This window comes from Lycorma delicatula, chromosome 2 (genome assembly GCF_047948215.1).
Source record: "Lycorma delicatula isolate Av1 chromosome 2, ASM4794821v1, whole genome shotgun sequence".
NCBI lineage: Eukaryota > Metazoa > Arthropoda > Insecta > Hemiptera > Fulgoridae > Lycorma > Lycorma delicatula.
In genome coordinates this window covers 221668660-221695759 of record NC_134456.1, presented here as the reverse complement: position 1 = coordinate 221695759, position 27100 = coordinate 221668660, and the positions used below count along the sequence as shown (strand labels likewise).

Here is a 27100-nt window from a genome sequence, read left to right as displayed (position 1 = left end):
AAAGTGTCACTTGTTGGTTAGGGCTGAACACCAACTAAATTTCAGAAGACTTAACGTTAAACTGCAACAACATATTCAGCTAAGTGAGGGTTCATTTTTTATTCCCATTTACTTATTTCACAGAGGTCTCTGCTTTTATCTCTAAGAAAGTAAACATGGATAAAAAACAATGGCAAAAAATGAGGAAAAAATTAATTTTATATAAATATATTCTGCTACTTTGTTAAACTATGTACTAATATATAAATAAAGAACTATGAATTCTGACTTACCTATATTAAATAATGCATCTTAAATTAACATATAAATAAATAACAAAAATTCTGACTAAGATACATTAAAAATGGGTAAGGAACTTATTTTATTACTAAAGATGGATCGATATCCTGTATAAATTTAATATTTATAAGTGTATTTATTGCATCAAAATACCCTTTTAAAGTTTTGCAAGACCTTCACAGAAATGATCACTTTCCAGAACAAATTTCAACTGATGCACTAATAAAAGAATATTTCATTCGTAAAGGATGGCTGTTCGATAAGGTAAAATGGACGAGCTTCACTGCTGATACAAAACTCCCTGAAACAACTGGAGTCATTGAAAACGATGCCAATCCAATAACTGATATTATCTTTGATTTGGCAAGAAGATATATTCCCAAAACATCCCGGAAAATCTGAAAACCACACTTTTCAGGGTGAAAAATGAAATCAGTGAAGTAATAAAAAGGAAGAAAAAAACAAGATTAGAAAATATAATTGTCTTTAAAAAACTATCGGCCTATGCCAAACAACCTTTAGATTCAAAAAAACAAACCTGACAGCAATACATGTCATCTATTAACAGAAATACAACTTCAGTAGACGTTTGGAAGAAAGTGAAAGCCATCTGTGGGCGTACAAAATTTAACCCTCACAAAATCTTGCCTTCAATCTGAAGATGATCTAATAGATTCACTAAACAAAATTGTTGAATTACTATCCAAACAACTTGAAAGAATCAATAAAAGAATTAATTATGATTACCGTTTTTAAAAATCGAAAACAGAACTTAATTAAATTTTGGGGCAGAAATGAATTTTCTGTACAATGTAACTTTTAAAATGGACAAGTCTGAGAAAGTGTTGGAGTAAATGGCAGTACAGCACCAGTTAAATACATAACAGCACCAACAAAATATATTATTTCATGATTATACAGTTAGATACCGCTGCAAAACTTAAGATTACTAAAATTGTACAATCATATCTGGCCGACGGAATGTACCCAAAACAGTGGAAGAAAACATATATTGTTTTGATCCCAAAAAAAGGGTCAAAATCCAACAAATTCCATTAGTTTCTGTTCTATAGCTTTATTGTGTGCAATTGGAAAAATCATTGGGAAAATGATAAACAATCAACTCGTTTGAATTTTAGAAAGAGAAGGTGTTTTTTTATCCTCGCATTAAGCAGACTACTGATCAAATGATCAATTTAGAAAACATAATGTAAAACAGTTTCATTAATTAGAATCACTGTGTTCTTCTTGATCTATAGGTGGCCTTTGATATGACGGCGTCATGGAATAATTTCAACTCTAGGGCACTTGTGGCAATTTACCAAAACCGCTTGGCAACTATATGAATGACCTTACTTTTCACATAGGGGTCTATAATGAGAACTCATCAGAAAATTCTTCAAAAATGACATTCCACAAGACTAGCAGTTGAGCAGTATATTATTCATAATTGCTGATAATAAACAATTCTAGGAGAAATGAGCAAAAGTGTTCATGTTGATGGTCTGGCAATCATCAATCCCAGTCCCAGTAAATACAGTGAAGTATAGATCTCAACAATTGATAAACGCCTCATGACGTTTACAAAGAATAATGGATACAGATTTTACCAGAAAAAATGCAATTTGAACACTTCTGTAAGAACAGAATTGTAGTCCTGCTTTGATTATTGATGGCTGCTTAATTCAGTATAAAGATAATGCACAGTTTTTTAGGCCTGCCGTTAGAAAAATCTCTTACTTGGGAATTACATGTACAGGATTTGAGTGTTAGATGCAAGGAAGCTCTCAATATCATTAAATATTTATCAAATACGATATCAATTGGATCTCAGAGAAAGAGTCATTACTTTTTTAAGCATTAATTTAATCAGAGCTCAATTAAAGGTGTATTGTTTATTCATCCGCAAGGAAGTCGCATCTAAGAAGGTGTGACGTGATACATAATAATGGAATTAGACATGTGACAAGCACCTTCCGCATAAGTCTGGCGACCTAGTCTAATGTTTGAGCCTGGGATAACGCAGTTGTAAAGGAAAAATTCTACTATTAAGATATGCAGCAAATATATGGACCTTTCCTACCTATATAAACTATAAAACTTTTAATAATAATCATTTGGGTGCTTTATATCAACACCCACTACCTAATCTAGTTCAGCTGGAATATGGTACTGCTAGTTAGCCATTGAACACAAAAAAAAAAAAAAAAAATCGCTGAATACATTAGCAATTTCTACAAGAGAGAGAAATACTTCCATGGCTTTAGCCAAATATAACTATAGAAAAATAAAAGAGAAACTAACATTGATCATCCAAATTTTATCACCTCTCACTAAATGTGAACGACATATGATAATTTATACTGGTAGTTCTTAAACTGAACATGGTGTTGGATGTGCTGCGTATTTTAATGGTGAAGCTTGTTCTTCGAGACTGTCAGATATGGGCAGCATTTAAAGAGCAGAGCCCACTTCTATTCAGCAAGCTCTTCCCTACGTAGAACAGCTCTGCAAAGAGAGATTGCTTATATGTTCCATTCTTTAAGCACATATGCTAATCGGAACAAAAACTTTGAGGACAAAAATTTTGTCACAAAATCCTGACCATTCTACATATATTATACCGAATGAGGCAGCAATGTGTATTTATAAAGACATGCTGCATTTATAGCAAGGCATGCTGGTATCTTTGGAAATGAAAGCACAATGAAGCCACCAGAATTGCAAAACAAAAGCAAGAATATGGATATAATGCCTATTCGAGTGGCAGATATAAAAAATTGTGAAAATAATATTATCAGAAACACTTGAAACAATGAATGGTGCAGATTAAATATCAAACTGAATAAAATCAAAATTATTCCATATAAATGGAAGAGTGTTGAGAAACTGACTCGCCGAGAACAAGTTGCATTGACAAGTCTGATAATCATTAGGACAAGAATAACAAATTCACATATACTCATACTTACCAGTGAAAAAATACCAATGTGTAATGTATGTGAAACTGTTCACTGTTAAACATCTACTTGAAGAATGTAAAATGTATGAAAACCTCAGAAAGAGGCACGGTTTTAGAAATGATTTGGTGCTGATATGGAAAACGGTAAAGAAGAAACAATAGTTGCTTACCTTCATGACAGAGGCTTACTAATCTGTTTAAAGTAAGCCTTTGATGAAATAAAGAATTATGATATGTTTTAAGACTGCAAATCCGCTGTGCGATACCCTTCTATACCTGAGCACAGGGTTCCTTTTTTCTGGTACTGCCTAACAATTTGTGTAATTAATTTAATGGTTGTTAATGTTGAGTTTTGTGTTTTTATTTTTAATGTCAGGTCCCTATACATTCTTTCATTTGGCAATCCTGTCTGTGACTTTTCTTCATTTTTTTTTAAAAATGTGATAAGGGCAATGACCATAAAAGTTGAAAAAAACATAATAAAAAGGTAATAAAATCCAAAAAATAACATTTGTTTTATTTACAAAAATAAAATGATTACAAAAGAATTACAGATAAATTTTATTTAAGAAACTCTTAAATAAGTATAACATTTTGATATGAATCATTCATTCATCCAACAATATTAGAAAATCTTACAGACCAATATTGTCCAAACACTTTGGTTCATAACATAATTTGTTGATTATTACTGGAAATAATCCGATTCAAAACAGAAGTACATAAGCTATTAATAGTCAAATTACTATCACAGACCATGTTCGGTACATCAGATTTACACAGAACTGCTCATCTTCAAAGAAAGAAAATCAAATTACATAGAAAATTCAAAAGATACTTACAGCTTGAATATTCAGCTGTTGTTTAACCTCCTTTGACTGACCATTATAATTACAACTAATCCAGCATTCATTATTAAATAAATATCCGACCATCAACATAATCATATTATTTTTCGCATTATCTTCTTCATTAATTAATTTTTTGTACATTAAGCCATCATCCATACCCTCTAAATTTGTTTCATAAATCACTTTCTTGAAAACTTCATCCTTAAATGATATTAAAAAACAATTGTTAATAAATTATAATATAAATACCAGCTTTAAAAGGCAGAAATCATAAAACAATTTAAAAAACCAAAAGGAAATTAAATCACTTTTGGGGATTTAATACTTGCTAGTTTCTACTTAAGGGAGTTTAGTACTTTTTCCAGGAAACTATTCAAGTTATATTTCTGAAAATTCTACAAGCTAAGAATCAATATTTATTAATAATTTCATGAAGAGGTTCTTCAATAATCCTCCCCATTTTATAAAAAATATTTCAGACCATACATTATCTGAGCCTTATATTTTAGCCAAATTATTTGTTACTTTAAAATGATTTTGCTAAAATTCGTACAGACATTCTAAAAATGTGTAACCACAATCGGCCCTGAAAATTGTATAAATTTAGGAAAAACAGAATAAACGATGAACAAAAAAAATTTACAGATTGCAGCGATTAAAATATTCATTACAATATTAATTTTGGATGACAGATCATCAATAATAATAATATCTTTTTTGGATGTAGTTGTAGGAGGTGGAAATGCATTTATACACGGAGTACCATCATTGTTGCCAATGTTGCCGCCGCCAGTGACTACCAGTCATCAGTGACCAACCGCCATAAGAAAACTGGCTAAAACCACCCCCCCTTTCTATCAGGACTCAGCTCAATACCATTTTACACATTACTTTGGGCCAAGTCCTAGCCCGAAATAATGTGGAAATCTAGGATGAATTCATTATTCATCCTAACCTGAGAGAGTGTCATCTAGTTTGCACCTTGCTCAGGACTATTCAGGTCGACCTTTACAGCCCTGAGAATGCACCCGACGAATTGAGCCACATTCTCCAGCTGTTCAGATTTTGGAGCATCATTGCAACCACATCGTGGAGGCTCAGTGCTCCAAGACCCGCTTTTAATGTCCCTCAATTTGCCACCCACCGAGCACACGTGAAAAGGTGTGCTCGGCGTTGTGCCATACACCTGGGAAACAGAGGCAGTCTGGGAACGACGCTTACCATATACCATGGAGATAAGTGTGGAAGTACTCGTGCCCGTTAAAAACTGGGTCACTTACTGCTCCACCTCTCCATGCCGAAGCTCTGACCAGAGGGATAAGCTTTGCGGTCCATCATCTCTAGTCTCACGGTCTCAGGTCTCTTGCCAGGTGATGAACATACGACTCCGTTCCTCCATGGCCATGGTCTTCCGGTCTTCATCCGAAACCGAGTTTCCGGTCAATCATCATACCGAGGTACTTTGTTGCCGACTTGGTCTCATCCCCGACCCGCAAGCAGAGGAGGGTGTCAATATACTTCTTCGTTAAAAATACGATCTTCGTCTTGTTGACGGATAATAACAACCCATGGTCTTTAATATTATTATTAATAATAATACCCTGGATAAAATCCAACCCCTCTTCGTGTAATAAAATCTACACACACGTCCGGGACAGACAACAACATAGTACTTCGATACTCATCGTTTATATTGGCTAACCGGGGGAATAGTTATGCGCAGGAGTTCTCTGTGGAGTACGGGATTGGGCGTCCCGAGCTGGTTGCTGTTGTGCTTTTCGGTTTCACTGTTTTCAGTAGGGGCGGGAAGCATAACCGTGATCTCTTTTGCAGACGCTGGGCGGATTGCGGACGAGGAGTGCCCATCCCTCCTCCTGGTTGTGGAGCCGGGTTGAAAGTAGACTGCTGTGAGCTTAGCTCAGCCAAAGTCTTATACCGCTCAGCGTGAGTCAATCATTTCAGCTCTTGGCGGGGATGGTCCTATGGAAAAGGGTGTCGGAACCCTTACTGATACGTTAGAGACCTGGGATTTTGGTATCATGGGTCAGGCAGTGCCTGACTCCCCCGCCCGGATTAAATTTGTGGGAGGCTGCTGACTGGAGATATTTAGTCAAAATCTATGATTCGGGGCATGCCCAACTATTTCTCCGCCTGCACCTTATGATGAATTGCGTGACGACACTATAGGCTATGGATGTACTTCCACAGCTTTTGTTGCAGACGGTCCATGTAAAAACCAATGTCTTCGAGAGCTTTAGTCTTTGCATGTAAAGAGAAGAAAGAGTGTAGAATTCATGAACATTGAGAAGACAGATTAAACCAATTTTCAACCAAAAAGCTACATATTAATACCAAAATATTTGTTTATCAAGAGGAGTGAAAAAGATTTTAGCAAGATAAATAATTTTGTGATCGCCTGAGCTATCACAGAAGCTGCTAAAGGATGGGTAAAGCATGAAAGGAAGACTGCAGTAGCATTGTTAATTGATATTGTCAACGATTTACAATCATCATGGCTGCTGAAGGCAAAGAAAATTGGACTGTTACACACTAAAGTGTGTGTTCCTGCACACAACTGTGTGCAGGAACCTTCTAAACTGTACAGAGAAAGAAATCACCAGGGAATTGAATGAACAAGGATTTATAGCATGTCAACGACTGAACATTTGATGCAGTGGAGAAGTTCTACTTTCTGCATCACTTGTATTAACACTCAACAAGCCAAATTTCTCAGAAAAGATATAGGCTGGCTTTCACAAACTAGATATCCATCTGTTCATCCTGACTCCAATGCAACGCTTTGGATGACAGAGATGCGGACACACATCAATATATTGTACAATGAAACAGATCTGTATTACTAGTGAACAGCTTCATCCTGATGACTCCTGCAGGGATCCACCTGTTTGCGTCAATTGTCACAGGAATCATTCAACAAACTCTAGAAACTGTCCAATTTATAAAGAGGAGGTAGCAATCCAACAGATAAAGACCATTCAAAAGGTGAGCTACTTCAAAGTAAAGAAAATAAAATAGGTTGCCAGTGGTAGTGTCAACTCCTTCAACTTCTTTCAAACCAAAGGATGTGATTGCAGAAGTACCACCAGCATTAGCAAGTATTGTTGAACGTATTGTGAACAACAAACTTTGAAATCATCCGCAGATGACAGCCCAAAATGAGGAAAGAAAACAGCAATAATTAAACAAAAGAGTCAACTCCTTTGAGGAATGAACCTTTGACCAATTCCAAGGCAAAGAACAGTGAATGCAGAATAGAGAAGAAGCCTAAAGTCAAAGAAGAAATTGCAAAAATCCCCATACAGGGGACTGGAAAGATATAGATAAAAATATTACAAAAAGAAGACTTAAGAAAAACAAAAATGCAGTCCCCAAAAGCACAGAGGCCTTTAAGTGAGAGGGCAAGGAGTTCACCTGCCCAAACAAGCTTTAGCAGCCAGTGCATCGAGTCTTAACTCTAATGCATTGCTGACTACACAATCTGAGCTGGTATCAACTGATGCTGGCAGCAAGACATCTTCTGCAATTTACTATGGAGGATTGAAAGGATCCATTTCCCAGGCATCAGAATCTTACAAATTCAATATAAAGGCCTTCAGGAAGATGGAAAAACAACAAAAAAGTATGACCTAAGAGTAAACCTAGCTGATAGAATTAAAGAATGAGATAGTTTCTATTAACTTTTAAAAATTTTTTGATGAAAATATGAGTTTTTAATATTTATGTGACATTGCAGCATTTGAAAGTTTTGACAATATTTCGTTAGAAATGGTTTGTGTGTTTTCAGTGTTTTTAACAAGTTTTTGTAGTATGTTTAATGTGTTAGTTTTAAGGTATTTTAAGTGGCAAGGGCCCTTTACAAACATGTCATATTGTGTTTCTTTTAGGGTTTTAATATCCTTCACAAGTCTATTTCTGAAAGATCTGTTATGACAGGACTTATCTACTGACTATAATGCTGGTGTTTTTAACAAGGAGGGAAAAAAATATTTTCTTTTTGAGGTGGAAAAGGGCTAATGACTACAGCAGTCTATGCCCCTAAAACGTGAAAAAAAAATATACCATATTAAGCCCCGTCTTAATAAAAAATAACATTACTAACCAGAAAAGCATAAATTTTTTAATATTTTTTCAGTGTATCCAATCCCTACAATCAAGAAATATAATAATTTTACCATGGTACATTTGCACAAGATCATAGACTGGGCATATTATTCATTGTGGTGAATTATTCATAAAAAAAAGAAATAAAAGTTATTTATAATTATTATTGCAGAACCATTTTCAAAGGTTCTGGATTAAACTGTTGGTTTTTTAGTCATAAATTAAATGTGAAATTAATAAATACGCCATAGTTCAATTTTTTGAATATATAAAGATTAAAAAATTTCAAATCAAGTTGGCAGGACCATTACTGAAAATAGCTTAATAAAACACTGTCATCAAATGTTACTTTGTATTATCACTAATTAATATTTTCTATACAAATTAATTCTATATGAATTATTTTAAGCAGTGCTGTTATTTTGACAACACATTAGTGGATGAATCATCAATTTGCTTAAAAAATAAAGTCGCGATAAATCTAATTAAATCATCTAATAATGGTTAGAAACAATTATTCTCATGTACGTTAGATTTCAGTAAGTGTATTCTAACATTACTTATTAGTATTCCTACCAAACTGATATCATGTTAATAACCTTTCATTAATTAAAAAATTAAAATACCATAAATTTAACTTACAGCTAATAACAACTTATTCTCCAACAGTTTTATTTATGAATACTTAAAAACTTGCTGTTTGTATGAATGCTGATTTTCTTTTATTACAAGATCAAATTCACCTCATAGTATATTGTATGACACTGTTTATTTTATTGTAAGCGCAGGAATGAATATAAAATGTGTGATTTAAGAAACAAAAAACTGCCAAACAATAAAATCCAGTGATTCATAGCAATAAAATCATCAACTGTTATTAAATATTAAAATAATAAAAATCATTTCAATATCCAGGAAAATGTTAATACAAAATATAATCCCTGTGCAAAACAGGAAAAATATTTAAAAATCTACATTGTACTAAATACAATTCTTGCAATTTTAATGGGTAAAATTCATCATTAAAATATGTTTTTTTTTATATAAAAAAGTAAGTTAAAGCAATTTCTTTGAACAATTAATTAATCGTTAAAACATAATAGTGATAACAGTATCCAAGAAGTCAAACTAAAATTCAAGAATATAACAGTATCCAAGAAGTCAAACTAAAATTCAAGAATAAAGTAACAACATTTCACAGTATTTTAAAACAACTCAGCCTCTTGTACATGATATGGGCTGTACTATATGGTTGAAAGCCTACTTTTGAGCCAACTATGTTTTATTAGAATATTTACTGAAGAACATTGTTCAATTAATTAGTCAATCTTGAATACATTTACATCACTTCATAAGAAACTATAACTGTACAACACCTCACAAAAAACAGTAGTATCTCATAGAGTTGTTAGGTATCATGTCAAACTATTACAAGTTATTTAAAATTACAAACGTTTTGAACTGAACTAATTTAATAAATAATATTTTTAATAATAATATTTTCAAAAATATGTAAAATGTGTTTGTTTAATTCAATGGTGAATTATTCTACTAAAAATATCCTTAACCTTTGACAACTAATAATGACTTTGTTAATGTTAGAAAATTTGTATTAATTTACTCTTTTATGTTAAAAGAAATAATTAACAAAAATCTAAAGTTTAATAGCAATGAAACCTCATTTTTCAATGGTAATTGGAAAAAATAAGATAGGTACTTCAAGCCACCTATCACCCTAAACTGTCATATACATTGTGTTGTCCAGACTCAACTTATCACCACAATGTTGAGACAGAACTATTATTGAATCCCAAAAAAAGTACATCTACAGTGAAATTGACAAAAAATTAACAGGACCCTTACTTAAGGCTTATACATAGATTCTGCAGAACCACTAACAGCTTTTGTATAAATTGATAACTGTTCATTTAATTATCTTCCACCGGGGAAAATAAAATCTATTAGTAATAAAATAAGCTACTTAGTCAAATTTATTATCTTTGAATAGTAAAACACAATGCTGCTCTACTGTGTCACAGTGTTAATTTTTTGGGCTCACATTAGACATAGTGAGAGTATCAGAAATCATTACAAAATGTAACGAAAATATTTTTAATACAATACCATTATAGAGATATTAAATAAATTATGTTTTAAAAACAAATGTTTAAAACATTTTTTTTATTTTCCGATAATTGTTTTAGGCAAAACTCATTAAACATTAACAGGTTATCATTATGATTTGATTTTCTATTAATATTTACTCTAAAAACCTCAACACAGAAAATTCCAAATTAAAGGAAAACATACTCACAGAGAAGTTTGGAAATAATATCTCATTCAAATATAGAGGCAACAAAGTGAGAAAAGTATTATTTCCAGTAGAGTTTACAATAACACAAAAACTATTATAATCTGAAATAAAAGATAAAGAATTAAAATAATTTTTTCTTTCTAAAATTTTTATTGTGTTATAACTGCAACTATCTGCAAGTATAAATATCAAAAACATGTAAACAAAGTAGAAAACTATAAATTGTAATCAACAAAACTAAGTTTAAAAAATTATTTCTTTATTTGAAGTTCAACAACAGTGACAAAAGATTAGTGAGTAGGCATCTCTCCTCCTCCCAAAAGAAAGATTATATCCCTGAATGGGTATTGTCCAGATTAGGGCAAAGGATATACGAGTACATCCAAGTTCGAGGGCAAATCTCAGAACAGCCTAATAATTTAATGTATAGTATATCAAAATTTAGCTTATTTTAAACTGTATTGAACTATAAATGGAGTAAAATATTACAAAGTGTTTTTTTTTGGGGGGGGGGATTAGGAGGCTTCTCAATAAACTTATTGTTTATTGCTCTCGGATAGAATGAGATCTCCGAGTAAATACATATGCAGATTTTTTATCATACATACAAAGAATGAACTGGCTTTTCAGATCCTGAAAGATCCTGAAAAGCCAGTTCTATTTGGGTCAAACCTACATCTACAGAACCATAAGAGAAAGAAAGAATCAATAAGGAAAAGAAGTACAGAATGAAAAAATATGATCTTCACATCAGGATAGATTAGGGTAGTTTATTACTTTATTCAAGATCCTTTTGAAAGTTATTAGGCATATGTAACGTGTAATATTACAAAATACATATGTAATATATATTTTGATAATAGAATAAAAAGATTTGTTTTATGATCCTTTAAGATCAATATCTAACATTAATGTTGTTTAAAATCAAAATGACCTCACTCCACCGCCATGACTGAGAAGGTAGTGTCTCAGCATTTCATGTGGAGGACCCGAGTTCTAATCCCAGTCAGGCATAGCATCTTTTCAGACACCACCAATTTCCACCTGGCTAATGACCATAGCTGTTAATACATGCTCTTTCACAACAAAAGATAAAACCAAAATGAGTTGCCTGATAAATAAAATACTGTTTTGATTACAGATCAAAAGTTTCCAGTCTCAAGTAAAATTATGAATTTGTAACTTAATTTTAAATGAACTAAACTAGAAAACATAAATCATTGAAAACCACTAAAAAAACTGTAATCCAAAACAATACAGCCATTTGATTTTTTAATAATTTTCATGAGATGAAACAAATGAAGAAGTAAAAAGAAAAGCAATACTTAATTAATAGCCTTTTATAGATAAGAGAAAAACTGTTAATGTAAATTATTAATAAGTATATCTTAACACTAAAAGAAAGGGATAACATAACTATAAAATGAATAAATTATAAGAGGTAATTAGAACTTTGAGTTTTTTAAATAATATTACTCTCTCATAAAATATTAGAAACAATAAATAGAAATGTTATTAACATCCAGTCTTCTCTATCATTTTATGAAGTCTTTTATTATAATTAATTTTATCCAAAATCAAAACAGTACTTTTATCGGTCTTTTTTCTTTGAATTTAAAAGGGCAGTTTAGTTTATTATCAGAAATAATCATGAAACAAGTTAATACACACATAGCCCCTCTTACAAGATACCAAGGATATTTGCCTTTGTATATCCTAATGCCATCGTGGAGAAATTGAAAAAATTACAAGGATCAAACCTGCTTCTTCAGGAGTACAGGAGTTCCTGTGCAGGTGTACAGTAGTGTGCAAATTAATCCAAACACAGGGAAATTTTTAGTTTATTTCTACAGCAGTGTTACTAACAGTGGCCACACTGCTTGACCACACTCATTCTTTAAGTTGTCTATGTAATGTGAGGTTATTGTTCTTTGGTTATTTAGCAGTTTTCATGTTACAAATAAGTGTTTTGTGAAAGTTTATTTCATTTCTTATTACAAAATAATATTTTCATATTTTTTGTTCTGTGTCTCTTGTGTCATAAAAGGTATAACTCTGATAAAGCGTTAAAAAATTGTTTCTGTTTCTGAGCATACCAGTATGACACAACAAATAGCTTCTGAGTATGGAGTTGGACTAGGGACAGCGAATGGTGTCATAAACAATTTAATGAAACTGGTTCCTTTTCACCTCAAAGACAAATACGGTTGTAAAAGAAAAACTACTCCCACAAAGGATTAAACTTGATACAAAATTATCTGCTGTGGAATTAAATTGAGAATTAGCAACCAGTGGAACAGATTTACACATGACAACTGTTAGACACTGACGTCTACCAGCTGGACAGAAAGCTCATCAAGCAGCTAAAACACAGCTTTTAACGCTCACAATGTGCAAAAAAAGGCTCTTTCGGGCCAAAGCAACTGAACCAAAGAAGACTGGAATTTTCTGACAAGTCACAATTTTATGTTTAGGGGCAAAGGGTCCCATACATTAGAATTGCATCAGATGAAAATACATTATCGGCTCCTATCCAACAATCAGTTAAACATTTCCAGAAAAAAAGTTTTGGGGTTGTTTCACATTTGAAGGCCCATGTTCATTCCTTCCAGTAGATAGTATGTGAAAAGTGATGGATATATCAAGAATCTGAAGGAAAGAATTGTGACACAACTTCAAAATAAATTCCCATAAGGCAATGAAATGTTTCAAAAAGATTCGGCGCTATGCCAAAAAATCTTTAGAACAAAATATTAAAGTGCTCCCATGGCCAGCAACTCCCCAGACTTAAACCCAATTGAAAAGTTTTAGGCAATGATCAATAAACAACTCTCAAAAATGAATTGTACTACAAAAATTGAACTCATTAAAGCAATAATATCCATACGGTTTCATGATGAAGAAATCAAAGAACATTTGTTGTATCTATGTCAAATTGTATATGTGAAATGATTAAGAATAAAGGAGCATATTTATTACTAGATATTCACAAATTGTACAGATATGACTTTTTTCTAAACAAAATTACATTTTATTAAGTAACATCTGTGTTCAGATTAATTTGCATGCTACTGTACTTCATCATCTTGCCCAGGACCCACAGTCCTGGGTGTCAAAATACTATTCATACAGTAATGTGAGAAACAAATATTACATAATCATCTTTCAGTGTTATTAGTATAATCTGGTATTTTTTTATCTGGAGATTGTACTTTGTATCAATTTTTTCTCGATCTGATTTTAAGAAAAAAATATTTTCTTTGGTGATCACTGGATTTACCTCCTCCGATAAATGAAGTCACTTGAGCATGATTGATAATTATGTCAATATCCAGTGATTTTTCCTTCAACTCTGTTATAGATACTTTTGAAACCAATAGTAAATCAAATCATTATTTTTACAATAATAATTTTCTCATAAAAACATAATTACACAAGTAATTAATCAAATAACTGAATTCTCCTATGTTAAGAGAATATCAATGATCATTTATGCCCCAATTATATAAGATAATTTTTTCTTCTGTTTTTCATTTTTTTGTCAGATATTCTCTCTCCTTCTATCCTGAGAATAGATGGATGTCGATAGCATAAAGCTTGTAGAAAATTAGAAACAATTCATTCAATTAGATTAAATTATAAAAGAGAAGTTGGAAATACTAAAACAGGATAAAAAATTATTGTTTAAACCCAAGCCCCATGTTGTTGCTGTTTGAATAGTAGGCAAGGTGTAAAAATATCTGATGTATTACCTGCATTAATACTGTTCACATTATAAAAATCCATCAATCTCCATGGCAGAGTGGTAGCATCTCAGCCTTTCATCTACAGTTCCAGGATTCGAATCCTGGTCAGGCACGGCATTTTTCATACACTACAAATTTCCGTTTTCATCTTTCCTTGTCAAGCTTTTTTGCATGTGCTAATTAATTCATCGGTCAAAAAAAAGTTATTCAAATTATGCATAGCATCAGGTACACAGTAGTAGTGTATTCTGAATAGTAGCATTTGCCATTATTGTAAATCTAGTAAAACATTACTAATACAAATGAACATGTGCACTAATGAAATGAATTCCTGCATTTCTTTAATATTTATGAGCAAGGAATAAATCGAAAGAAAATAAAATTAATTACCACAGCTACAAAATGCATAAAATTAATTTCAATTACATTTTTTTTTTATTGAAATTTACAAGAATAAAAATATTTACCAAGTTTGATTCTAATTTTAGCACCAACAAACTTTGCAAGCATTTGAAGGAAGTTTGTTAGATTGTGTTTCATATTTCCATGTTGAATAAAATATTTGATAGCATTCGGTATACCAGTGTTGTCCGTGAGTTCAAAAGCTGTCACAAAAAACATACTAAATTAATTGCAATTTATTTTTAAATAATCTATTCAAAAATAAAATTAAATAACATTTTTTTATAAATAATCTATATTTAGGAATAATGAGGTCTTGTTGATTACAAAACTTGTAAGTCTTTTGAAAAAGGTTACCTGCAAGTGCAACATAACAGATATGTGTAGGTGGAAATATCCAACTAAGGAATGACTACTGCAGTCTTTTCAGTCTAACTGATGGATGAACAGACTAAACAAAAGCAAAAATCTTCTCAGCTTTGCTGCATGGTTAAATACAATGAAAAGTGCTGCTGTAATATTTTCCTGGTACTCTTCTCTCTACAGTACAAAAGTGCGTCTTGAATGAAGTGTAAATTATTTCAGAGGTCAAAATAGAGATGCCCATTTGGATCTGTGGGTAGAAAACACTAAGGAAAACATCATAAGAAAATTATAATCATGAGATTCTCTATGTTGGAGTATGGGGAAGGATTAACCAGGCCCAACTATGTCGTTTCTGGGCTCCCCCCACCACCAGGAACCGGACTTGATCAGTCAATTGCCTGCCTCTAACCCCCAGGAGGGGGAAACCAAGCCCGACTATGTTGTTCCCAGGCCTCCACCCAGCAGCCAGGACTCAGTCTTTAATTTAAGCCCAACATGATCTCCCAAAGAGTCCCCAACCGCTCATCAGAACCAGCACACCTCAACATGCTGACCCTCCCAGTTGGGGCTATCCTACCCACCCCTACTCTAACTAAAAACCCGTTCTTCTACTCTCTTCGTCATTTGCACGCAACGTTGTTCTCACAACTTCATCAACCCTTCTCCAACCATCTTTGGATGTTAGCATATATCCTATCAACTCTTCTGGTTTCAGATCAGTAATACCAGCGCACCTGTGCTGTTCCCCTACTCGGGGCACTGAAATAGTGTGTGTTCTACCGTCTCGCAAACACTGTAATACATGCAAGCCGATGATTCTCTCCTGCCAATTCTGTGCAAATAAACTTCAAAGTTCCCGTGGCCTGATAACAGTCGCATCGTGTAAAAACCCAGCTCGCCATGACCTGTACTATACCATGCAGTCAAATCGGGTATAAGCCATCTGGTCCAAGCTGCTTTCTCCCAGAGCATCTGGCAAGAGCCATTGCCCCTGCCAAAATGCATAATGCCTCATGAGATGCGGTCTGGTAGGCTGCCACCACACCTAGTAGGGATTTGTGGTGAACTCTGACCAGCTTCATCTGATTCTGCTGGATATTAATCGCTGCATTGCACATCGGTGCAGCGTACAAAATAATGGATAACACCATTATCCGTAATGTTGTTTTTATCATCCCATAACTCACCATAAATATTCCCTAGCCTGTAGTTCAGTGAGGAGGTATAGGAACATTATGAAGAGGAAGTTGTTTTTTTTGAGAACATAGGCTACCGGAAGTGACTGGTGTATTATGGATTTATAGGTGATAGAGGTGAAGACTTATGAGAAAGAGGATTAGAAGTGCACTACTGGGAAAGTCAAGTCCACATTGGACTATAATGCTAATAAAAAGAAAAAAAAAAGAATGACACAAAATTTAACATTAATATACTGTTCGTTTAATCATCGTGAATAATACAAAATATATGAGCAAATAACTTCAAACATGTTTGAAAATATAGTAGTGAGGCAATAACTAATACAACAGGACATTGTAGCCAACAAGAAGTTAATTTAGTTATGGACACAAGGCTGCAACATTTATCTTATACTGCTATGACATCACAATTTAACAGACCTGGTATGCATGGATACCTAAATTTAAACAGATCTCATAATTTATTATAATATAAAAATGTTCATCTGGAGGTCCCAGGTTTGAATCCTGATCAGGCATAGCATTTTTCATACGCTACAACTAACATTTCCATATCACATGTCATACACAAACTTTTCATTTTCAAGCTTATGTAGTGAAACCATCAAGCCCACCAAAAAAAAAATTCTTAAACTTACATTTGAGTAATATGTTAGAAGAGTCTGCTCAATTTCATAAATTTGATTTCACTAAAAAAGTAGAATTTTTTATTTACATCTTAACATGCTTGAACATGATCCAATACATAGAAAAAAAAAAAACGTAAATAGACAATTCAAATTCTACACAGACTTTGATCACATTCTAAACATGTGTTCAGTTAACTCAAAAACTGCTAGAAATAAGAAAAGATGACATTAGGGCGAGGATAGCAACATCAGTAATTGAAGATGGCCACAAAAGAGAATAAAAACATTATTGCATCGGCCATAAAAAGTTATACTTAAGAAATCTGATTCGTGCTGTAGTTTTGAAAATTAATAATTTAAAAAAAAATAATAAAAAATAAAATAATAAAAAATTAATAGTTTTTACGTCAGTTTCATTACCAAAAGCCTTGGGCAGAAACAAAAAAAGTTTAATATCTGTTTTTGATTAGTTTTGTAACATTGCCACCGACTACCAACAGCTGGGTCACATGAAAAATACCAACACTAAGCATATGTCTTTAGAAGGTCAAAAATAGTCTAAGAGGAGTTATTTTAATATTTCTAAAAAGAAAGACCTTGTGCAATTGTTACCCTCTTTTGGCCACACCAACCTTTCTAATGAGTTAAAATTGAGCATGTCTCGTTTTTATTTTGTTTAATTTTGTAATTTCATTAACTACAACTATGCTACTTTGCAGTGACTGCTTGCATTAAGATGAGGGTTTTCGTGAAGATCAATGAGAGATGACCTTTTCTGGCTGTCAAATTGAGTTTTTGAATTATAAAAAAAACACTGAATTACTTTTACTTTGACAACTATTAAGGTTTTCAGCTGTTATATTAACAGTTGGCATAACAGCATAAAATAAATATCTGAAAATGAGAATTCTCTTGACCTACTACTTTGTTCAATATATGTAGAGACTGTAATAATATTTCTGCAAATTTGGCCTCAACTTACTATCGAATGATGTACATTATTACGAGTAAATTTAGCATTGCAAGGTATAGTAGTTTCCAGTAAATGTAGAGTTGCCAACTAGGTATTAAAGGTTTCTTTAATGTAGTATTACATTTAGGTTTATTTTTTCCCGTGAAATTTTATGCTTATCAGCAGCGGTAACGATTAAAAGATTTGATGTGTAGGGATGGAATTTTTATGGTCATATCAAAACTACAGCTACAGCAAAAGACTTTCTGCTTACCAGTTCTGGGTGTATCCTGAATATTTTGAGCACAGCTAAATTTATGGTCCATGAATTTCTAGCGATAGAAATATCATGACGTACTATCCTTGAAAACTCTAGCAACAACTTATCTAATTCAAAATGAGAACATCCCAAAAAAGATGAAAATAAACTATTACAGAAAGTAAAGAAAAAGGAGAATGTAAATGTAGAAAAGAAAAAGAAACTAGTAATTTGCATATGCAAAAAGCAGTGGAAATATCTCATAAATGCACTGTTGCACAGGGAGGTTTTCTTTCTGTTACACTGATAACATGACTTAAATGAAATAGCTGGAATGCATTAAATTTTCAATTTGAGAAGACTGTATCTGGGCATTTTTCAATCTTTATTCAAATAAGAAAATTAATCTTCCTGTCACTATAATGTTCGAAATCATAGCATTATCTTGATATGTAAATGACGATGCAAAAAGTAAAAATTTAAGAAAATACATTTTACAATATGATATCATTCATTTATTTTGCTGCGAATGCAACATTATCTCCAGAAAAACGTCCATATACATACAAAATATCTAGAAAGGTATCATTCTATCACTGCCTGCCAGAAAAGTCTCCTCCCTCCTACGGCTAATGTACAATTGGCCGTAGGAGGGAGGAGAATGTACAATTCTAGACACTGCAAAAGCAACTCGGTCCAATTAAAAAGAAAAAAATTAATTTGTGGAAAAAAGTAATAATACTTCTAATCAAAATTATAAATGAGTGTAATGGTTATCTTGAATCTTATCTTATAAATGATTCATCAATAATATTTTTATTAAAAAACACAAGAAAATCTTGAGACAAGAAGAAAACTGAATTATTTAAAAATTTGTAATGAAGTGTTTCATGAACCAAATGAAGATAGATGACATTTTAAAAATCCTCAATATATAAAATTGTTATAATTATTGAACTTGTAGCTAGATTTCCACAATCGTATTAGTAGAGTGCAGTGCATAAAAAAAAAACAGTCTTACTAAAAATTAATTGCAACAGCATGGCTAGAAATGCTGATCCTAGAAATAACCTAAATAATAAGGTTGTATGTTACACAACTTTTGGGCTTTGAATTACATCACTGATAATAGGAAAATTTTAGTCGGTGCATCAGCTACATTTTACAACATTTAAAGGTCAAATTGATTAACTTATTTACTGTTTACTCCTTATACTTTTGTATAAAATGCTTTTATTCATAAGCCCAGGCAGTTTCCATAGTAAATATACTACCTTCAATTATTGGTGAATACCATTCTTTATAATAATTTAACATTAAATTTAATAATATGACTCCTGGTAAACCTGACGGTGTTAACTGAGCGAGTTCTGTTTTAAAACATATTTTTGCAAGATCTGTAAATCTTTATTTTAATTTTCAGTGAAAGAAATAAACTCTTTTAACATACAAAACCGTGTGATTATAAGGAAATATCTGCACATCTATAATCTTTTTAATTAGAAATGTAATTTTTGGAGTAAATTATTTCACTCCTTAATATATGCTCTGTATATTCACATAAAAATGGATTCTGCGTGCTTCTTATCATCTATAGATGTCTCAGAATATTTATTTTCCAATAATGCAAAAATCTGATGTGGACACAATATGACTTCCCTACACATTTTTTTTTAAACGAAAAGTACATAAAATTTTATTTCATTAATTTCATAAATCTGCTATTTTTTTCATATTTTTTTTCTTTTTATTGTTATTATTGAATTATTATTTATCATAAACATTTTTTTTACAACCAGAGGTTAATAATTATTAATAAACCAATATATTTAAATTAAAAAAAAAAAATGGTTAAAAAAGGAGATGATCTGATTCGAACTGATGTGCTTTCCCTGTGTAACATTCAAATATTTCATTAATTAAAATTTTATTTGGCTATAACTCTGGAACAATGAAAATAAGTATCACTTATGACATATCACTGAAAAGCTCTCTATGAGGGCTTATTAATGCAGTTAAGAAAAGCTTTTTTGGACAGTTTTGGTTCAATCGATTGCAATCAAAAGGAGAGGTGCACAACTAGACTGTTGTAACAGTCTAGTTCAAAATCAGTCCTAAATCCAAAACAACAGTCCTAATCCAAAATTTCAACAGCCTAAAGCTAATAATTTTTGAGTTATGCGAGATACATACATACGTATAGACGTCACGCCAATACTAGTCAAAATGGATTCAGGGATGGTGAAAGTGGATATTTCCATTGAAATCTGAAATTTTTCGCAAACACAAAACTTTCTTTACTTCGTACAAGGAAGTAGAAAAGAGTCATCAAGTAGTTTTTAATAACTCAATAAGTTTTTTTTAACCTCCAGGCCTACCATTAGGTATTACTTCAGAGGTTGGGATGAATGACAAAATTTATTTAGCATGCAAAAATGCCATGTCTAACCAGGATTTGAACTTGGGCAGGCATAGCATTTTTGAGGAGGAGTTAGGATTTTTTTTGGCATCAAGAAGTTAGCAGCAGTTACCTCCACCATTGCAGCACCAGGAAAATGGCAATGTTGCTCTTGCAGCTTTATTTTATGATTTATCTAATAATTTATGAAGTGAACTCACTTAGCAGAAACAGTTGCTTCAAGATGAATATCATGAAATTAAAAAACTATATGTGAAAATACAAAATCCCAGGAAATGGAATGGATTATTGAAGGGAATTCTGATAGAGAAGCTTTGAGTCAACATTTTAATCCCTAAAATGTAACTTTAACATAAGATTTCTTTTGACTGAAAATATATTCTTTCCATACCTAATTATCAATCATATGTGATTGGAATTGTCGATATGGATCTCTCGTGTAGTCTTCAGGAGTTAAATGAAATTAAAGTTACGGGGACTCAACTATGTTGGAGATAGAAGAAAGAAGGTAGGTAATAATTTACAAAAACGTTACAATTTAATTTTTTTTTTTTAGCAAATTATTTTATGCAATGAAGTATTTTACTTCTACAGTAAAAAGAGTAAAGTTAAGAAAATGAGGGCTGGTTTTCTCCAGTTTTTACTTCCTTGTATAAAGTAAAGCAAGTATTGTGATTGTGAAAAATTTTGGTTTTCAGATTTCAACAGAAATAACCATTTTGACCATCCCTGAATCCATTTTTATTAGTTTTGACATCTGTACGTACATATGTATCTCGCATAACTAAAAAACGATTAGCCGTAGGATGTTGAAATTTTGGATTTAGGACTCTTGTAAATCTAATTGTGCAATCACAATCATCATGTGTTTTGATTGCAATCAACTGAACCAAAAGTGTCCAAAAAAGCCCAAATCCAAAAAATTTGGATTTTGGACTTTTTCTTAACTGCAGTAATAAGCCCAGATTGAGAGCTTTTCAATAGTATATCATAAGCGGTAATTATTTCCATTGGTTCCAGAGATATAGCCAAATAAAATTTTAATTAATAAAACTTCACCTCTTTTTTTTTACTTTCTTTTTTTTAATTTTAATATATTGATTTATTAGTAATTAATTATTAACTCTGATTGTAAAAAAATGTTTACAATAAATAATAATTAAATAATAACAATAAAAATTAAAAAAATGAAAAATATCAAAGTTATTAATGAAATAAAATGTTATGTACTTTTCATTTAAAAATAATGTGTATTTGTAATTTATTAGGTGTACAAGGGAGTCATGTGGTTGGTTTCCACACCATTTTTTTAAATATTCGCAAATTTTATTATGGTTCCAAGTGGTTATACTCTATCTGAGCTGCAAAAATAATAAATTTAAAACTTTAGATCTTTATGAGTAAAACGTAAAAAACAATACATTTTTTTAATAATAAATATTTTACATAAATAAAATTATTAGTTGTTAATTTTTTCAGTTTGTTTTCCATTTTGCTGAGGGAGAATATTCTATTCATAGGACAGTAGATGGGCAAGTTGTGCAGACAATAGTTTTCTATACGTTTATTTCATTCACCTCAAATCAAATCCCTATTGTAAATTAGTTATTGCTGTTTTTAATTGTTTAATTTGTTTATAATCTGTTCTATGCTGGTACAATAGACAGGATAATTAGTGTACAGCTGTGGAGTAGAAGTTTTTAATTGGAGAAATCATGATAAAATTTAGGAGCATAAAAGATTGTCTCCATACTGTTCTTCATTTAAATGAAAATGGTATGTTTCATAACTTTGTTTAATCTATTTAGTGTTAAAACTTCATTAAAACTTTATGAAAATGATAATTAGTGCACAAATTATTTGAGGTTAACGAAAACTTTATTACAAGGAACTGTAAAAAAAGAGATGGAAATTTAATTTCAGAAGAAAAACGCCTAAAAATACTGATGATGCCACAACTTTTACAGAGAAAAGTGGAACAGCAATCTGTAGCAATGACTGCATTAAAGGAGGGAAATAAGATCTATTAGTCATCAGATGTCGGTTATAAAAAGTAATTTCTTTCACATGCTTACTGAATCTTGGAACAGAGGAACTACTTCAATAATAAAATTAAACAGTTGAAATTCATCGACCTCATAAAATTTTATACAATCCTTTACATAAAGAAACAAATAACTGGAAATATTTTTCATGTATTATCACTAATGAGAAATATTAAATGTAAATCAAAGTAAAAATAAACATGAAATAGATTGAATAACAGTGTAATCATCCTTATTCCTACTTAGTAGTATTTAACTTGCATAAGAGTTATACTCAATTCAGTCAGTCTAATTAAAGAAGGTATTTACGTTAAAGAAGGTATTGAAAAGGAGCTTTACAAATAAGCATGAAAGCATTTTATCATTAAATGGAACTAAAAGGAATAAATGAACTACTCCTATATCAGGTTGATCTAGAGGAGATGAATATATGAAAAACGTTTAAAGAGTATTAGAATATTCTTACGCAAATAATTTTTTTTTTTTAAATTTGCATTCGCCATCCCACTACAAAGTAAAAAGGTGGATGAAATCATAAAGAACCTTGGATCAATTTTAATCAAACATAAGAAAAATTTTAAAAATAAATGAAATAAAGGAGGGAATTCAAAAGTTACAGCTTTGCTTAAGAGTTATAGCATAAACCTTCTTTTTATTCTGAAAAAAGGCTTCTATAGTCAAGAGGTTCAATAGAATTTTAAAGGGAAAGCAATCAGAATAGTTGGCAGTTACAGGAACTGTGTTAAACAGGGCCAGTGATGGTCTTTGTTTTGAATTACATGTACTAGGTTATCTGTGTTGTGGACCTGGAACAAAACCGATAGACAGAGCTTATAAGCAGCTTGAAATTACATATGGCAACTTTAAAGACAGTAGACAACATGATGGAATTTCAGTTGAAAGAATGTTACATCATCAGAGCAAGTGTGGTGAAAAAAGCTGTAGCATGAGCTCTAACTGATGCGATGAAAATGACAAGTAAATTTGTTCAAGAAAGACAAAAAAGGAACTTTCAGAAAAAAAGGAAAAAGGAGTAGACCTCTAAGATCATGCAATAAAAAAAATGTGATCATAAGAAAAAAAATATGTTATCCCAAACATCAAATTAAAGTCTCCCAACAAACTACTTTCAGGACCACCTAAGAAAATAAACAACTATGCTTATTGATGCTCAATAGATTACGTCCTAATGCTATAATTTATACGAAAAATCTTTCACTGAATAGTATCTTAACAGAGACAACTTTACAATTGTAGATCTCCACACTTAACACTGTTCTCCCACCAAAGCATTGGATTATTTGTTCAAAATTGATAAGAAGTTTCCATTTGGTGATGGGCTGCTGTTTGAAGAATTTAATTTTGTTACATACCTGGTGGGATGAGCAAAGCAAATTTTATACTTAATTGGATAATGAGGATAGAAGTACGGATGGGATGTATGATCAAGGGTTTTCTTGGCCCTGGTTCAGAAGTCTAACAAAAACCTCTGAAATAGTTTTTATTACTAAGGGCTTTCACTCTCCCAGCAATGTACAAAGGCTTACCAACATTCATGAAAAAAATCCCTGTATTGCTAAGTTACCATCAGAAAACGGACAAGAAGAAGATTGGGATCAGTAGTCAAGAAAAAACTATAAAAAATGTACTATTCTTTATATCTATAATCATATGTAATAAAAGTATTAGCATCATTTGATGTTGTATTTCATATGTTGATTAAGATAATATTGTACTTTTATCAATAAACAAGTTATACAGAAATTTGTTTTATCTTTTTCAACCTAATATTCTCTCTAGCTTTGTATAACAACTGGATTTTGCTGCGATAAAAGCAGAAGCAACTAAACTGTGATCATGGTGATTCATTTTACTTTTAAAGGTCTGCTGAAAGAGTTAAAATCTTTGCAGAATTACCAATAAAGCTTAATTATATCGACTACTACATGAAGATTTTATACATAATATGGAAGAGAGTGTGAAATGTATGATGTGAACAGGTACATGAGGACTAATATTATTCTATACTTCTATAATATAATCGGATGAAGTCTGTTCCTAATAAAGAACAAAATAAAACAAAAATGGATGAGTTCCATCTCATGGACACAGCTGATGTATATGGAATGACAACCGCTTCATTTCTTCTAAAAAAATAAAAGAATACGTTAATGAATAACTAACTGGTGACTAACTTGTTTGGAAGATTATTTTTTGACAAAAAACCTATTTCAGGTCTGCTCTATTTCATTTTTCCTTTTGTTAGATTAAAACATCACAGGTAATATATCTCAGCACGGAAATAGTTATAATTTAGTTAAAAACTAAAGTGGAAAACGTCGATAAAAAGATATATATTTGTAATTTAATAACAAATAATGAGCTATGAAAAACAATAAACCTTACTGATTACAATTGAAGATGTTGACAGGTCATTAACAAAGAAGATTCAGAAAGGTATCAGACAGAAAAACAAATTAAGTTGAATACAATATGTAATTATACATTTAACCACCAAAATCTAAAAAAAAAAAATTAAACCAAAAAACTGACCTTAATTAATTAAAATTAATTGAACCTTAATAGTACGAAAGATTTTAGAAACCAGTTTAAACAATAACTTCTTTATAAATTTATACCTTTGGCTTTGAAATAATGAAATGTGCAAATCTATTTGGATGAGTCTGACAGTAGATTTTTATCTGCAACTAGCAGACCCAGCAATGCTTTGCTATTGCTAGATTTGAGTGTATATATAGATTAAATGAACATAATTGAAAGTTTGATAAAACATTAACAAAATGAACATTACAGAGCTTCGCAAAATTTAACCTTTCTTTTTTTCTCTTTCTCCCTTTTCCCTTACTTTTTTCCTCTTTTCACCATTTTACTTTCCACAATTCCATTTTTAACATATTCCTTTCCCCCCATTTTCCCCTTTCCATTTCCTTTTCCCTGTTTTTTCTATTTACCCCTTCTTCCCTATTTCCCTTTTCTGATTTTTCCCTTTCTCCCTTTTTCCCCCACGCATAAATCAGTCCAGTAGTTTTTTGTCTATAGTTGACACACATATTGGAAAAAATGAAATTGAATCGTAACATATTTAGTATAGCGTGTGTTGCTTTTATGTTCTGATGTTTTTACCTGTCACAGGCGTGACATCTTAGATATATAAAAACACACGCGTATTTGAATGCAACGTTGTGTCAAAATTTCAAAGCAGTTGGTAAAAATCTTTCAGAAATTTAAGATTTTGAACAAACGAACATTTACATTTTCATTTATATAGATTTATTTGCTCTCTATATCATGCAGTTTTGTGTTGCAAGTTAATATAATATATTATAGTGGTCTGAACTTGTCTGGAATTTTATTATTTTTTTTTTTGCATTAATAATTTTTTTTTTGTTATTATTATGTTTACTTTGTTTCCTCTTGTTTTTATGATAATTTTTTTTTGTTGTAATAACTTGATATTTTGACAACTGAGATAAATCTTTTAATTCAATAACTTATTCAATTAAAAAAAAAAAATCTGTTCTTAAAAAGAATAAGGATGATTTAACTGAGTAAATAATTTAAGCTAAGAATATAATTACAGTATTGGTCATATTAGAACTGCAGGTCACTGCTGAAAAAAGGTACTATCTTACTGTTTGCCTGAATGAATCAAGGGAAGTAACCTTGATCTGAGTAGCCAAAATGTACCAAAATAGATAATTAGTCAAAAATAAGAAAAATAAACAAACAGAATTATTAAAAATAATAAATAATGATATATGAAATAATACTAAATATGTGATGATGCTAAATAAATAAAATAAGTACAAAGAAAATTTACACAAGAAATTAATGAAAATTATTTGAGAGCATTAATTATATGATCAGTATTTTATAAGTTATATTCTGTTTGTGTTATTTTTATCCATATTTTTTTCAAGTAAAACATTGTAATAAGTATTCACTTTGTTACCTTTTATCTTTTCATATGTAGTGAGATAATAAATTCAAATTGTAAAAATAACTATGCAAACAAAGACAAGGTTAGTATAAAATGAGTCATCTAATTCCAAAACTGGCCATCTTCAGTTCGGATTTGCAGGAGACGATAATAACATTTTATGAATTAATTGTACATAATAATGTAATAAATTTATATTCACTTAATATACCAAAATCATAGGTTTTCTGTGCTAAAACTTTTAATTTGATAAAATAAAAGGATTTTTTATCTCAAATTTTTGTTTGGAGATTATTGGTTTTGGAATAAAATTTGGATTTGCCCAGTTTTGGAATGACACAGATTTATTTACTATTTAATAATGAAACTAACAAAAGAATATGACCTTATCTTAGAAAATTTTCTTAATAATGCATTAGCAATAATATTTTCAACACAAATGGAAATATCAGTGATACAACACATTTTTTAATGGAATGGAATGGAATGCAAAGTTGGCAGGAGTCTATTACTCCCTACTTTATCGCAGAACCTGGACAGAGTCCCTTGCTGCTGGATCTTTCTAATCGGGCTTTGTTTTTTAAAAGGGTTATT

At 31.3% G+C, this 27100-nt stretch overlaps 1 protein-coding gene across 1 annotated transcript in view; it reads right to left on the bottom strand.

Moving 5' to 3' along the window:
• Window positions 1-27100, bottom strand: part of LOC142319672 (uncharacterized) — a 138869-nt gene that overhangs the window by 98775 nt on the left and 12994 nt on the right. The window contains exons 4-6 of the mRNA XM_075357221.1: window positions 14742-14879; window positions 10529-10629; window positions 4084-4293 (exon numbers count right to left, since the gene is read on the bottom strand). Of these exons, the coding sequence (XP_075213336.1) occupies window positions 4084-4293; window positions 10529-10629; window positions 14742-14879 (449 nt within the window). The remainder of the gene's footprint in view (window positions 1-4083; window positions 4294-10528; window positions 10630-14741; window positions 14880-27100) is intronic.